The sequence below is a fragment of the Lupinus angustifolius genome, chromosome LG06 (assembly GCF_001865875.1).
Source record: "Lupinus angustifolius cultivar Tanjil chromosome LG06, LupAngTanjil_v1.0, whole genome shotgun sequence".
Classification (NCBI taxonomy): domain Eukaryota; kingdom Viridiplantae; phylum Streptophyta; class Magnoliopsida; order Fabales; family Fabaceae; genus Lupinus; species Lupinus angustifolius.
The window spans coordinates 21,870,830-21,888,091 of NC_032014.1; the positions used below are offsets into that span (position 1 = coordinate 21,870,830).

A 17,262-nucleotide genomic window follows, 5' to 3' on the forward strand; every position below is an offset into this window, starting at 1 on the left:
AATGTATGTTATATTATGCGTTGTTTATGTATGAAATCTATTGTAGCGCTTTGTGTATGATACGCTGTTGTATGTATGAAATATATGACAACATTTTTGTGTGATGCATTGTTGTATATATTCAATACAACAGCGTAGTAGAAGCGCCGTTAATCATGATAATATGATACTATGGTCAAATAGAAAGCGCATAAAAGTAATGTTATACATCTAAAATACGCGTTGTTGAACTACAACTTTGGCATAGTGAATGGTTTCACAATACTTGTTTTGTGTGTGGAGGATATTGTCATATTTAGAATCCAGAGAGAAATTAAATGGGAAACTATAAATGTATAGACAAGCTTTAGAAGTATGTAACTTTCTTATAAGTCGAAGTAAGATGAAGTACATGAGATACAAATTTAGCAAGCAGCAGACAAACCTAGCGTAAAGGTAAAGATTGAAATTATATCGTAGATACATGATTCTTTCATTTAGCCTACATAGCGGATTCAGTGTACCATATATTGGTCCTTATAAAAGAAGTCTTGCAATATATAAAAAGTGAAAATCACATAGAACTGGGTACCACGTACCAGAGTTAGTATTGCGAACAATGTAACTATGGACCATACCATATTACATGTTACTAGATTTAGGTATCTTGTGTTAATCATACAAGGTAGGGGAAATTAAGGGATATGTCAACTATATGATTCATGTGGAGTGGATGAAATGGTGGGGAGCATCATGTATCATTTGTCATAGAAATGTGTCACTCAAGCTTAAGGGGAAAATTTACCACAAAACTATAAGAGTCACAATGTGATATGAGACTTTGTATTGAGCGATAAAGTTTCCAAAAGAGAATAAACTAAATGTGACATAAATGAGAATGTTGTGTTGAATGATTTGACACACTAGACAAGATACGATCATGAATGAATGCATTATGAGGAAGTTGAGGTGACTCCTATTTATAAAACAAAGACACGAGGACCAGACTGGACGAACTGGTTGGAATTGCAAACGATTATAGTTTGCACTCTTAGCTGAACAAGGGTTTGGACTGTGAAAATTCATGTTTGATCGGGTTAAACATGGTTTACTCAAAATAGTTCGGGAAGCGAACTAGATGATTAGTTTAAAATAAATAAAAAATTAAAACAAGGAAACAATACCCCAAAGTTCAGCTTCATACTAATTCATGAAATGAAGTGATATTACTCTAATATAATTATACATAATTATTGATAATACATGATGTTATTCGGTCTGATCGAACATTTTAACTAGCTAAACCTTAAATAAGAGCTCTTCTAGTTTGATGTCTAGTTAGGGTTTCATAACAATAGTATAATTTTTTTTAGAATCGTGTCTTAGGTGGTTTAAACTTATGTGTGTGAGACTATTAGAATCTTATTAAGAAGAATAAATCAAATTAATGTTAGTCCAATTTCTACGGGCAGTGAGATGCTAAGAAAACCATAAGCGAAACAATTATGAAGAATTTAAAAATTAATGATTTATCAGTAAACAAGATTTATGATAAATTATTATGGAACCGTCCAATTTGATTTCACCTAGTGGAACTAAAGTTACATTGTTTGATTTATGTAGTCAATTTCACCATATACAACTAATGTTTAGTTGTTTTTAACAACCCTTTTTTATATTTTTTATCATCCACCAACTAGAGAGAATTATACTATTTTTTATATTTTTACTTACAAGTTGAACTACTACATGTGTCATCTGCTATGATTAGTTAGAAAAATAATTAATTATTAATTTTTAATTTAAATATATTTTTTCAACCAATCACATGTCAATAATACATGTAATTATACAACTTATAAAATAACAGATGTGATCATTGTTATAAGAATGTGGCTATCAAGTATTCTATGAGTAGGTTGATGCCATCACGTATTAAAGTTAGAATGAGTATAACGTGTATATAGAAGTTGGCAAGGTCTTTTCTGAAAGTCAATTCCAATAAGTAAATTAATGAGATTAGGGAATGAAAGGATCATGTTTTTATTAGTTAAAAAATGTATTAAAAAAAGATGGCTTATTGCACAAAACTTTTTCTTTATGTAGTGTATGGAGAGTTAATATGTGTAACTTATTCTTGTATAGAGACTAGTTCCACAATTTCAACTCATGATTTTTGGATAGAATCTCTCTTTATTCAGGTCCTAATTTCTTATTTCGATCCAATAATAAAAAAATGTTACTAAATTAAAAAAAAATATTCTAAAAATACAAAATATCAATTTTATATTTCTTAGGGAAATTAAAGTTGATTGATTAGAGACATGGAAATAATCATTTTGGGACATGTAATTCTTATTCATGATTTCTAACGCATAATAAAACAACAATTTTACCATTAGGTAAACATTAATCTCTTTTCTAGATATAGAGATATTTCATGAGTTTTATCTCTCTAAACAATGTTTTTTCATATATACATACTATAATTTCCATACACAGCCTTTTTTTTTGCCAAAGTTTTTCAGGTTCACAAAGATTTTGCAAAATAAATTTGTTTATTTTATAGTTATTGTTGGTGATAATTTGCAAGACAATTACATTGCTTCACTGGTCAATAGATATGTATGTTGTCTCATCAATGAACAAATGTGTATGTTTTTTCACCCATGAATAGTTGTGTTTGTTCAACAATGAAAATATTTTTGTTATCCGTTTATTGATTAAAGAAACAAAATTAAATATGAAGAAGTTTAATTAAAAAGGGTTCATCTCTTTCCCATAATTTTATTTTTATCTTCTCTAATAATATTCAGATAATTCTTGAAAGTAGTATTAGAAAGATTATTGATTGATAATCTATGACTCTCTGAATAATTCAGAGATAAATTTGTGTCAAATAGTAGAGACAGATTTTGATCTCTCAAGAATTCAATACTCAATAGGTTTACCAGAGAGTTTTTTTTTTCATTCATCACTAATTCTATAGTCCATATTAAGGGGAAAAAATAAATACAAATACCTAATGAAACTCTGAATCAAATGCATGTTGATATTATTTCAGACTGCATGTTATTAAATCATAACCAAGTTGTTACTAACACAAACATATATCACACTGCATAGTTAAATATAGGATAAAAAAATGAACTTTAATTTTTAACAACCTTATTTTCACCATAAACTTACAAATATTACAATCATAAACATTATAAAATTCGAGTAAGGATCTTCTCCATTAATTGATAGACAAGTATTATAAAAACAAAACAAGTAATATGGTAAAACATTTTTATTCCTTTATATATAACAAAATAACACATTTGTCATTGAAAACATAAGAAAAAATTAGTATTTGTCTCTCCATTATCGAAGAGAACCATTGTTCATAGAACTCATGCTGCAATATGAAAATGAACATTTACCTTTGTACATGTTTAACATCAAAATCACACAATGATCCTCTACCACTTGCAAATTTATTCATCATACCCAATGATGGTGCTATTTGTGTATCAAGTTTCTCCTCATTTCCCTTTGGTCCCTCTTCTTCATCTCTTCCCTTGAAAATCCAAAGCAAAATATTCTCCTTCTTTTCATCACATGGAACAAAATCATCATCATTTTTTTTCACAGAAACCTGAACCATTTTCTCATTATGGGTTTTTTCTCTCTTCTTGCATTTTACTTTTCCCATGCAAGTAACCTTTGGAGAACCAGGTTCACGTGCACTAAAGCTTGCACTTCTATGCTTTCTTCTAGCTTCCTTTGGAATTATAGAAACCTTTGTTACACTTGATCTACAACCCTTGGTTGGAACACTACTACTTGGACTCAAATTAGGGTTTTGATGAAAGGCTATTGAAGATGCTACGGATTGTTTTGGCAAGTACTTGAAGAGCTTTCTTTTCATTTTAGAGAGTTTCTCCATAATCAAATAATGGGTATTGAAAACCTCATTGGGTATGATATTTGTTATGTTATATGAATGGTTATGTTACAAAAGAAATTAAGGCACGTTATAGAGAGGAGAAGGGGTCCTTTGGAGAAAGTTGAAAATCATTTTTTATATATAACTAAGTTATCTTCTGCTTCGATAGGTAAAGAACTAATTCTTTCGGAATGCATGATTGTCTATTTAATAAATATTGTTCATACAAATTAAATTTTTCACTTTTTAATTTATATGTGATCCGATAGAACTTTATATTATTAGACTAACGTGTTGTTGGTAGATAAATATGATATTTGGCTATTAACTAATTAGTAGAATAGGGAACAATAAAAATTAATATGGTTGACATTCATTATAGGAGGAGAGTGGCATGTTATTGTCGACTAGTATTTTATATATTTATTTTGGTTGATCTTTCGTGATAGATATTAGCTTTTAGATGTTAGTTGGCAACACCATCAATGCATAAAAAAATAACGTGATAATGATTTAGTAGATCTGTTATATTGTTTAAGCAAAAACGACAATCACAATTTAAAAATACAAAACTTTTCAAATTTTAAAGTATTTATAATCTAATGATGGCTTGGTTTGAATTAAGGAATTGATTGATAAAATAAGATCATTAGTAATAAGCATGTTGAATAATGGAGGTTCATAACAATATTGTTTGCATTATTCTATAAAGAGAGCTTGGCCCTTCATTATAATCTTAATAGGTTCTAATATTAAAAAAGAAAAAAAATGATATACTCTCATGCTAATCTTTCTACCCACAATACGATGTCAACGTTCTTCCGCCTTGTTTTCAATAACGTCATTTAAAATTGCGCTGTTGAATAACCGTTGTTTATTACGATATATGACGTAGTGAATATAATGCCATATGTCATAATGATAATGTAATACTTTATTTATTAATGATTGGTTTACAAAAACATGTTCACTTTATTGTGGGTATAAGAATTAGCAAGAGGATATAACATTACTTTTAAAAAAATTAGGATGAAGGTCACAAATTTAATTTGTTAATCAACATTTTTTATCGATTATAGCTAAGTATTGGGAAAAGATTTTTGGAATTAATCATCACCCTAACCTAATTAAACGCTATATACTCACAATAATGTAGGTGAAAATACATAATGAAAGGCCAAAAGAATATCTAAGGATAATGTCTAGAAATTATGAGACCTAATTAAGGTAAAATATGTGTTTAAGGCACAGTGTGATATAATGATTAGTTCTCATTTTATTCCTCTAACTTTTTAAGTTGCATTTCATTTATTAAATTGGGACATGTCTTGTTTCGAATAAAGATAATCTTCATTAATAGAGAGACAAATACTATAAAAACAAAGGAAAAATAATATGATAAAATATTTTTATCATTTTATATGCAATGAAATAATATTTTTGTTATTAAAAATACAAGTAAAATCAAATATTCGACTCTCCATCAATAGAGATGATTGTTGTTTCTTTTAGATATCTTATTGTGCTTCAAGAAATTACTCTCTCACCTTTTAAATGTGATGATATTCTAAAAAAACAAAAAAAAAATCATTAATGAAACTTTATAAAAGAAAGTTCTAATATTTTACTCGGAGAATAGATGATCTTGCTAATCAATTTAGCATACCTTCTACCATAAGTTATCTAAATTAGGATTTAAGACATTTTAATTTTGGAAAATTTTCTAGTCTATTGTCAGCTGTTACATGTATTATTAATATAAGTAGGGTTGGAAAAAAATCTCCTCTTATAGGTTAATACTTAAAACTTACAATAGAATAAAGTTAGTATAAATAGAACATAGAGACCCTGACAAATATACACAAATAGGAGAGAGAAAAATAAAATAAATAAAAGTTAGGGATACATGGTTAATTAGAAAAAACAATTAATATGATTTTATTTAATTTATAATATTATGCAAAACTATAACAATAAATGTTATGAGTAGATGGTCTACTAGACCAAAGAGTTCAAGTTGATTTGGTCCTCCTAAGTTCGTTAGATTGGTTAAGAAGACTAGGCCTATTCCCAGTATTTCAAGAAGGAAGTACATTATCTTCCGATAATATATCCTCACTACATGATATCATGTAATCCTTTTTGGGCATTTCCCTAATCACGACATCACCATAAAAAACCTTGCCCTAAGTAGGCGCAAGAACAAAGGTACTTGTATAAGTTTGTCGATTTGAGCACTAGAATCAATCATCTGAGCAACAGTCTTTCCCAAGTGATAAATACATTGCACACCCAAGCTAGGGCTATTGTCTAAGCAATCAAACAATCAAAGAAAGTCAAAATTATTGTTTGTCTCTCTCTTAAGCGAGAGATTATCGCTCAAGCGACGAACTCATCAAAACAGACACGCAAATATTTGATTAAGTACGGGTTTTCTTAATACACAAATATAACTCTAAACTTTTGAGATAGTTTAGGAGATTTGGGCGTCATATTCGGACATCACTATGTCACAATGTATTCTCCCTCACCTTAGATTGTCGCATGCTTGATTTCCTTTACGTGTGAGTGGGTTGGTTGTCCGACTTCGAAAGCTTCGAAACTAAACACACGAAAACAATTTAGTGATTTGGGAATTAATTTTTTAAATGATAACCCTAAGGTAAAGACATTGTTTAACTCATTTATGAACTCAATCACTTTCATCCATCTGGTCCAAGATTCATATTTTTGAACCATCATTTATCCTCGAAAGTCTTGTTCCCGATTTCCAACGTTTTCAAGGTAAGTTTTTAATAAAGTTTACATTTTTACCACCGCATAAATTTATATTTTCATGGATATTTTTTAAGCCATACTTCACCATTTTAAGGTAAGTTTCTTAATTAAAGTCCATACTTTTTAAATCAATATCTCCCAAGTTGATCTTACCATTTTAAAGCAAGTCATCTTAAGTTGATTCCATATTTTGTATAATAGTTTCTCATGGTCATTTCAACACATTCTTGACAGTGTTGATCTCATACTTAAACAACATTTTAAATCAAAATTTCTTAAGTTAAACTACCACTTTAAAGTAAATTTATCTTAGCAATGTTCATACCATAACTAATCAACCATCCAAGACTTCATAACACTTTAAGTTTATAAAGTCAAGACTTTTATAAGTCATCCTTTATCCCAAATCATTACTTGAAATTGGAAGTCAAAGAATATCATTTAATAACCAACTTTTAACTCATAATATTTTAAAATTTTAAAACAACACTTTTTCACAAAAACTCATTCATATACATTTTGGATTTCAAAGTTAGAAACTGAATTTTTCATAAACACATATAGGCCATGATTTAGACCTAATGCTCAGGAAAGTTTTGATTTTATAACTTATCATTAAACACCTTAAATATCCATTTGATGACAAAATCATCACCTTTAAAACACAATCAAACATCAACATTAAAAATATATTATTCTAAACTTGTCGAAGGCCATGGTTTTTCAAGCCAAAAACAAGTGGAAAAATTCAAACTTTACATGCTTAGAAAGCACCTTAAAGGTTCATTTGATATACAAATCATCACATTTTACCATATTCAAATACCAACATTTATTTCTAGCATTAAATCCGAAAAACAACTATTTTACACTTGTTCAAGGTTATGGTTTCTCAAGTCAAAAACAAGTGAAAAGTTTCAAACTTTACGTGGTTCAAAAGTTTTTAAAGGTTTGTTTGATTTCAAAGTCATCACCTTTAACCATAATCAACAAAATGCAAACTTTTAAACACTAAAAATAGCCCCATGAACACAAAGAGTTCATGGTTTCAGAAACAACTTTCTAAGTTCAAGAAAGCACCTATTTAGAGTTTTGAGCATAAAGAGAGTTAGGAAAATTATTAGAACATTTCAATGGTTGAAAATGTTCATAACATACATATAATCATCATAATAAAATTTCATAAACATCAAATGGTTAGATCTTAAGAGATGAAGAATCAAAACTGAAGAAAAATGAAGAACTACCTTGAAGTTCTTAGAAATTCAAAAGTGAAGAAAGAGTGTGAAAATGCCAAGGTTTTCTTCTAAGCTAGGGTTGGCTCTTTAAAAGAAAAGAAATCAGATTTGGGGAGGGAATTCAAAAAGTGGATTGTGTAAGAGGTAAATGGGTGATTTAAGGGATTTGGTGTAAGACTTTAGTACTTTTGCTTATTTAACAAGCAACCTTCACTCATGAAAGTGATATGACCATTTCGGTGAAACATTTTCGATTTAAACTATGCTCGAGTATTGTTGGCTAATCGGAAACATGTTATTTGGCCGAATTCGGACGAATTTGGGTCCGACAGCAACTTAAAAACTTTCCGTCATAAAAAATTATGAAAATTTACCACAAAATAAGATATCACATAATAAGACTAACACTCAAGTATGGTTTAGCGTAAATCAATATCGATTAATTTCTAATATTAATCGTTGGTAAAATAAATAATTAGTAAAATATACATAAAAAATTCACGGTGTTACAATGAGCATTGTTAAAGTTATAATATATGTGTTGTTGTTGATAATTATATATTGTTGATTACAAGAACATATAATTATCAAAGTTACAACACATATATTATAAACAGTAGTATTGATACAACATGATGAATATTTAATAAGTTATATTGTAGAACAAAAGCAAAAATTTCATTCTTTAAATTAAACAGTGATATATATGTTACTAAAATATAATATTCGATCACATAACAACAAAATAGAATTAACCATCCAAAAGATAAATACAGTTATTCATGGAGTTTACACAATTAACCATCCAAAATACAAACAACAAATGAGAAATTAACATCAACAATTCTTAATTCTATCATAGAGATAGTGCATAATAGAATTAAGATATTCCACCATGTCTGGGTCATCCTCCCATGTAGTAGTTAAGAATTGCTGCAAATAAAAAATTTAGACATAGAGATTGAAGATATAAAGATTAAACATAGAGATTGAAGATTGCAAACATTCTTTTTTATGAATATCTCTTTTCTAATTTGTCTAACAAAACCTCCATTTTTCTTTGTGTCTTCTATTGCTCTCTTTTCGGTTTCTTTGTGTCTCTTTTCTATCATCTTCTCTTTGAGTGTGATGTCTAACTATAAAAAGAGAGAATGAATGAGACATTAGTGTGAACCACAGCATATATAGATTCAAATGGAAAGAGAATTGTTGTAACGCCCCGAAAATTACTCCAAAAATGGGTATTTTTTTTGCTTTGTAATGTAAAACTCTTTCATTTATATTTGACTCCTTTTTGGGACATCACGTTAAGTAACCTAAACTGTGGAAAAGACAACAATTGTTACCTAATGGTAACTTAAAGCCACTTAATATATCGTGGAATAATTCTTTATTGAAATACGGAAAACGTTTATACAAAAACCAAGACGGAAATACAATCTTTGTCTAAACTTAAATATACACAATAAACTACTTTATTCAACACAATAAAAGTACCCTACACAAATATCCGCTTCAAAAGCAAAATAGAAATGAAAATGACTAATATTGACTAACTCTAGTGTTAGCGGGTATGCTAGGACACTCGATGGGGTACTCCTCCGTCTCATAATTGGAGGAGAGGTCCACCACCTCAGTGGAGTCCTCTATACAGACTAACTCTACACAGTCCTCCTCTTCGGCTTCCCGCTCCTCCTCTTCAGCCTCCATCTCGTCTTCTATATCATTGGACCCACCCTACGACTTACTTCCTGTTCCCGCATGTGCCTGAAGATCAGGCATCGTCCATCGAGCAGCTCTCCTCCCTAGTGGGGAATTGAGCACGTTGTCCCAACTCCATCTCCTAGTATATGGTCCCGCAGTAGTGGGTCCATGAGGAATCACAGACTAAATGGATGGTGCAATAGGTGCTTATCTCCGAGCACGTAAGGTGAAAGAAGCCTCCAAGTCCGTATGATGTTAAGGGAAGAGCATAGTAGAGCCATCAAAAACCATCTCCAGCTCTAAGGCACAAGGGCCTGTGTAGGTGTATCAGTGTCTATCACTGCTCCATGTTCCCTCCTGGGACATTGAGAATCGGTAGCTCTGATTCCTCGCGGTATGGTTCATCTAAACGAGAACTCGAACCGAACACAATCAGAAAGAAAAGGGAGTAAGACATCTAATAGATATTATTCATTGACTGCATGGAATTACACGAAATATGACATTCAGACAGGCACGCATAATATACATGTAACACCCTGAAAATCATTTCATAATTACTATATTTAATCTCTTGGAAAAATAGGTAAAAAAAATTTTTATGTAACAAATAATTTAAAAATCATTTTTTTCCCATTTTATCTATTCTCTTTCAAGACGTCATATTTTCAAAAGAAAGAAAAGAGCTCCTAGACCGGTGGTACACTAGAAACCTCACTCAGGTCTTCATCGTTCTCTGAGTCTAAAGAGATCTCTATAACCTCCACCGAATCCTCTATGCAAATTAACTCTACACAGTCATCGCTCTCGTCCTCCACCACCTCATCTGCTGCCCAATCCATCGAAGGGTATAGGGTGTAGCCCCTAGGCCCCGATGAAGTAGCTATGCTTGCTCCTTCCGCCCCTTTTGGCATTGAGTCAGTACATGAGAATCCCGATTGGGGCCAGGTCCTGACAACCTCCGATTTGCCTCGTGCCTCAGCTAATGCGGATGGACCGACATGTATGGACATTCGCTCTGGTAGGATGAACGATGCTTCCCGAACTACGTAATGTGTCGGGAGATACAACACAGAGTCATCACATACGAGATCCAATTCCAGGTCGCAAGGACCAATGTAGGTGTATCTGTTTCCTTCAACGCTCCATGCCCCCTCCTGGGACATGGTAAAGCGGTAGCCCCTGATCATCTCCGATCTGTCCATCTAACCATGGATGTATACGAGTACACCAAAAAGAAAGAGAGAGAGTAAAATATCTAATGAAAATATTATCAATGATGTCGTGGAATTAAACAAAATATCGCCCCAAGACAAAGAACAAGTACAAATATATCATATGATCATACACGCATATATTAATGTTGAATGAAGCATAAAACTTATGATTTTGGAATCAATATCGATAAATACCATGTATGCATGCTATGCATATGTCCACCATCTTTACACGATTATCTTCCCAATAACTATTTGGAAATAACCGAGAGTACAGGTCCCATAACAAACTGATTTGATTGTACCACAACTTATTCCTCGCAAGGATATATATATGATCGATCTGTTCCAACGGAACTGTCCATTTCAGGATGGTGTCGTATCAAACACTTTATGGGCATCCCTCTCATCGATATTGGTCGCAAAGAGGGGTTGCCAGATATCGTCTAGTTTGCGTTGTGAGCACTGTCCCATCCAACAAAATACCTCATCTAGGAATACATGGAACTTGTCTCACCTAGACTCTCCCTCAAGACTTTGTTGACGATTCACCACCATCGTTGTCCCTCTCAACATCTCGGGGCTCGTTCGTCTGTCGTAAATTTCCTCTCAACTACTTCATTATTCACAATGAATATGCACACTAACCGAAGTTTGTAAATTAAATATTTTAATCCATTTTTTATAACAATCTGACCATCCTGAGACATCTTCCATCAGGAATGCTTCTAGTGGGACCCGATCTTAACATTTAAACCACAGAGAATAAACCTCAGCACCACTACGAACCATCCCTGAATCACCCTGGATGGCTCTCAAGCCAAGCCTCTTATGGTCAGATGATCTCGTTGCATGGGCATATAATACTTCTCAGCACCACTACGAACCGTCGATGAATCATCCTGGATGGATCTCAAGACAAGCCTCTTAAGGTTAGACGATCTCGTTGTGTGGGCATAATATAACACTTCCTGGCCTCGTCCTTAACCATGCAATTCTTTACATACATCACTTTAGATATGGTAACTCTTCTTTGTATCATTTCCAAGAATTTCATATAACTATTCATATTTACAACATTTTCTTATTGAAAGAACATTATCTACAATAAAGGTGTTTTAGGTTTTATTGAATAGGATTGGAAGTGAATGAATTCTTGATGACACAAATGCCATTAGACTCTCGGACATGTGAGAGTTATCGTTCAGACGACTTAAGAAGTCTTGTGTGTATGGAGCCCTCTTGCTCAAGTCAGAATTGTCTTGCTCAAGCGAGGGGATCACCATTTTTATAAGGCACATGTGGCTCAAGCGAGAGCTGTCTCGCTTTAGCAAGAAAACAACCAGTTTTCTTTGTGCATATTTCAGCTCAGGCGAGAGCTATCTTGCCCAAGCGAGAAAACCCGTTTTCTCTGGACACTTCTTGCTCAAGCGAGAGCTGTCTTGCTCAAGCGAGGAAAGCCTGAAACTTAGTTAAATTTCTTTTCTCAATGAAAAGTTTTCTCATTTATAACACATGTTTTTAAGCCTTGAATTTAACAATTATCTCGTACAATAATTCTTAGAAAAATTATTCGGGCAATATTAAACATGAATAGCCATGGCATCTTCATATATAAACATGACCTAACATAATTCGACATAAGAAATATTGTTGTACTTAATCCAAACAAAACAAACATTTGATTAAGTACAAGCTTTCTTACTACCCAAGACAACTCCAAACTTGTGAGGGAGTTTGGAGGTCCTGAAGCATATTCGGACACCATTGTGTCACAATTTTTTCTCCTCGCCTGAGTGTGTCATGCAGATTGTTTCCTCGATTCCAGGTGAGCTTAATTCGTCGGGTCTCTTCTCGAACTCTTTAACACGCCAAAATTAAAATAACGCTAATTAGGTCACTTTGATAATTATTATTCTTACGAAATAACATTTTACGCGAAAATAAAACTTCCGATCTAAAATGAACTTAATCGCTTGAATCCATCTGATTCAAGGTTAGGTATTTCTTGAATCATCATTTATCATTGAAAGTCTTACAACACAACGACACTTTCTAAAGTAAAGTTTTAACAAAACTTATAACAAAATTATGTCATAATCTGTGCATATACACCAGGTTAGTTCCCAAGAAAGAGATGTGGGTCATAAAGACAGACTTAAATATCAAGTCTTTCCTTAGACAGAACTTTTCTAGACATGTATTTCCACTTCATTACATTTTTCCTGTAATGATAAATATTCCTAAAACTTATCTTTTTCAAATAAAACATTTTTATTAATATTAACCTTTTTAAAGTAAGTCAGCTTAAAACAATCAATACTTTTAAATCAAGACTTTTTAAGTCAATCTTACCACTTTAAAGTAAGCTAACTTAACCAAGATCAACACTTTTAAATCATTTTTCTATCTAAGACTTCATAACACTTTAGGTTTATAAAGTCAAGACTTTTTAGGTCAATCTCCTCATTTAAAGTATGCTACTAAAGAAAACACAACTAATTTCATCATCATCTCAACATCTCCAAAATTTAGGATAGTCTCAATGGTTAATAGATGTTGATTTTATAGTCATGAACTATAAATCATAAGTTAACACTTTTACTACTTTACTATCCAAAACATTATAACACTTTAAGTTTATGAAGTCAAGACTTTAATAAAACATCTTTTATCCCAAATCATTACTTTAACATGGAAATCAAAGAATAACTTATGCTAAACAACATTTTACACATAATACCTTTTAAAAATGAATTTTTTTCAACAAAAACTCATAAACATTTTGAACTTTCAAGAATAGACATAAACTTTTCTTAAACACAATAAAGATTCCTTTCATGTTCAAATCATCACCTTTAAACACATTTAAATACTAACAATAATTTCCAATATTTCTAAAACAAATAAACTCATCTAACCTTGTTCAAAGATATAGTTTTCCATTTAGGAACAAGGAAGAAATTTTAAGTTTTACATAAGTCAAAAACTACACAAAGGTTCATATGATTTCATTATCATCTCACTTAGTCATGACTTACAAAATATTTAAAGAAAACAAACATAAACTCAATTCCATGAATAACATACTAAGGGATCATGATTTTCTCATGGTGTATGTGGAAAAAAATGGCGAAGAGAAAAAGAGAAAGAATACCTTAACTTTCTTTAGGAGAATTAGTGTAAAAATGAGAGGATGATGTGATGTATTTATAGGAGAGCCTCTCCCTCTCTCAAATCTGAAAATTAATGAGAGGAAATCTAGCTTTAGGCTAGCTTAGGTGATGTGTCTAATGGTGGTGGAGTGAGGAGATTGGGTGAGTGATTTAGGCGATTATGGAAGCTTTGACTTTGCTTGTTTGACAAGCCATTGACCCATGATGTGATTAATACTCCAACTTGATTGATGCGACGTGATTTCACAATTGAATTCGTGCCCGAGTATAACCAGGTAACTTCGTCCGTAAATATACGATCTACCGATTTAGGCTTTTTGCCCAAAACGTCGAAACTTGAATTTCGAGCTGAAAATACCTAGAGATGAGTTACGGACAAACTTGGTGTCTATATTGAGTAGAAATAATATTGTGAAGCCAACGGAGAAACCAGAATTAGATTCCGAGTTACGAAACTAAAAAACTAGGCAAAAAATAAATAAACTGACCCGAAATCATCTCGGAAACTTTTATTCTCCAAAAATATTGAAAAATAGGGTAAGCAAGAATATTATAATACAAGACTAAAACTCAATTGAGGTTTAGCCTAAAACATTACTGATTAATTTTTATAATTAATTCCTTAACAACTAATTACTTAATTAAATATGCTGGGAAAAACACAGTGTTACAATACACAATATCTAGCTCATACATAAATGCACAATGATGAATAATGTTATAACTCAGATCATGAGGATCAATATCCATAATCTCAATCTATGAAGCACAAATAAGGATACGTGTATCGGACATGATACGTATCTGATACGTCGATACGCATTTTTTCTAAAATGTAGGATACGATACATTCAGGGATACACATATAAATTAATAAAAAATACATAAAATATGATAAAATTATAAGTGTAAATCCTCTTCTTCTCTCGTACCCTCTTTCTTCTCTTCTTTGTTAAGAAATAAAGGTAAGCCTTTTATTTATCTTCTCTATTAATACTCTCACATCCTCTTCTCTTTATAAACATACTAAGCGAAAAGAAACTAAGAAGTAAGAAATGTAAGCCTTTTTCTGTTTGCTCTTCACAACATGCCTATGGCGGTAGAGGCAGTAACACTGAGCATCGGTCGGCGACGTTATGGATCGGAAAGTACCAGCTATTCAAGGGTCAATGTGGTGTGATGGTAAGTTGGTATGATGTGACCTTTGAATAAGTGAGTGTTTATTGAAAACAAATCTATCTTATCATAAAAACGAATATATATATCCTATATTTTATTGAAAACGAATCTGATACGTGTCTTGATATTTATTTTTATTTTTTTATTATTTTTATTTTTAGATACTCTATGGACACGTATCCTTCGCGAATCTGAGCATATCCGTGTGGGATACGTGTCGGACACCGACACTTGAAGGTATATGACGAATCTGTGCTTCATAGATCTCAATGTATGAATGTTATGCTTATTTCATCCATCCTTACACCAATATCCTTCCGATAAACTATTCATAAATAACTAAGAGTACAGGTCTTATAACAAGCCAATTTGAACGCACCAAAAAATTATTCCTCGCAAGGATATATGATCGATATTTTCCGAAGAACTGTCCATTTCAAGATAGTGTGTATCAAGCACTTTCTGGGCACCCTCTCATTGGTCCTGATTGCAAAGAGAGGTTATCATAGATCATCAAGTTTGCACTATGAGAACTATCCAATCCAAGAGAATACCTCATCCAGGAATACAAGGCACTCGTCTCACCTACACTCGCCCTCACGACTTTGCTGACGAATCACCACCATCGTCATCCCTCTCAACATCACGGGGCTCGTTCGTCTCCCATAAATTTCCTCTCCACTACTTCATTATTCATAATGAGTATGCACACTAACCAAGATTAGCTGATTAAATCTTTTAATCATTCTTTTATATCGATCGGCCTATCCTAAGACATCTCCCAAAGGAATGCTTCTTTTGGGACCTGATCTTACGTTATCACGTAATATAGGAATAATATCCCTACCACTACTAACTATCGCTGAATTATCCTGGATGGCAACATGGCCAAGCCTCTTATGGTCAGACGACCTCGCTGTGTGATATCATGAAATCCTTTTTAGGCATCGTCTTGCTCACGACGTCATCGTTGGAATCCTTGCCCAACTAAGGCACAAGAACAAAGATAAATGTATAAGTTCGTTGATTTGGGCATCGGGCTCCTTATTCGAGCCACGATCTCTCCCAATTATTAAATATACTTCTCACCCATGTTAGATTTATTTTCTAAGCAATCAACTCATCAAAAGCAATAAAAAAACATTGTATGTCTCTCGCCCAAGCGAGAGACTGTCGCTCAAGCGAAAGATCCATCAAAAACTGGTCAAAATCACCCCCTGGGTCTCGCCCAGGCGATGGATTGTCACCCGGGCCACCAGAATTGCCTAGAACAAGCAAAACACATTGTCTGGCCCTCTCCTAGGCGAGAACCACTCCCTCAAGCGAGAGTGGCTCACCCAGGCGACAATTGGGGGCAAGTAATCCTCTAGCTATTGTTTCCCCCTCACCCAAGCGAGGGATCCTCGCCAAGGACAGAGGTCTCCAGCAGCCTGGACTACTTCCTCGCCCTTTTAGGCCACCAGATCGAAAATCTCCGTTGTTTTCGATCCCTACGCGTTTTAGTTTCTCGAGTGATGTTCCTTCATGGATAACTACCACAATACTTGATATTTTAATCTATCCTAGGGCATACAACTTAAGAAATCATTCGTACTTAATTCAGGCATGCAATCATTTGGTTAAGTTCAGGTTTCTAAATAAAAACAAATATAGCTCCCAACTTTTGAGGTAGTTGGGAGATTCAGGTGTCATATTCGGACACTACTATGTCACAATGTATTCTCCTTCAACTTGCGTTGTAGCGCGGTTGATCTCCTTTACGTGAATGAGTAGGTTGTCCAACTTCAAACGCCTCGAAACTAAACACAAAAACCAATTAGTGATTTGCGAGTTAAATTGTTTTCCTGCTACTTTAAGATAAAGAAATAATGTTAATCTATTTTAAGAACATCCGAGACTTTCATCCATCCGGCCCAAGATTCATATTCTTGAACCATCCTTTATCCTCGAAAATCTCGTTCACGATTCCTATCGTGTTCATGATCATTTCAACACCTTCTTCACAAGTGTTGATCTCATGCTCAAAACAACATTTTTCAATCAAGGTAACCTTGATTTCA

The 17,262-nt window shown here is 32.8% G+C and overlaps 1 protein-coding gene across 1 annotated transcript; it reads right to left on the reverse strand.

Moving 5' to 3' along the window:
- On the reverse strand, positions 3,340-3,985 carry LOC109350891. Its single transcript, XM_019592202.1, has one exon. It carries the CDS (start codon positions 3,908-3,910, stop codon positions 3,401-3,403), a length of 510 nt encoding a protein of 169 aa, XP_019447747.1. The 5' UTR covers positions 3,911-3,985; the 3' UTR covers positions 3,340-3,400.

Excerpts from the sequence above, each read along its gene's own strand:
- LOC109350891 (XM_019592202.1), bottom strand. The coding sequence starts at position 3,910 with ATGGAGAAACTCTCTAAAATGAAAAGAAAGCTCTTCAAGTACTTGCCA.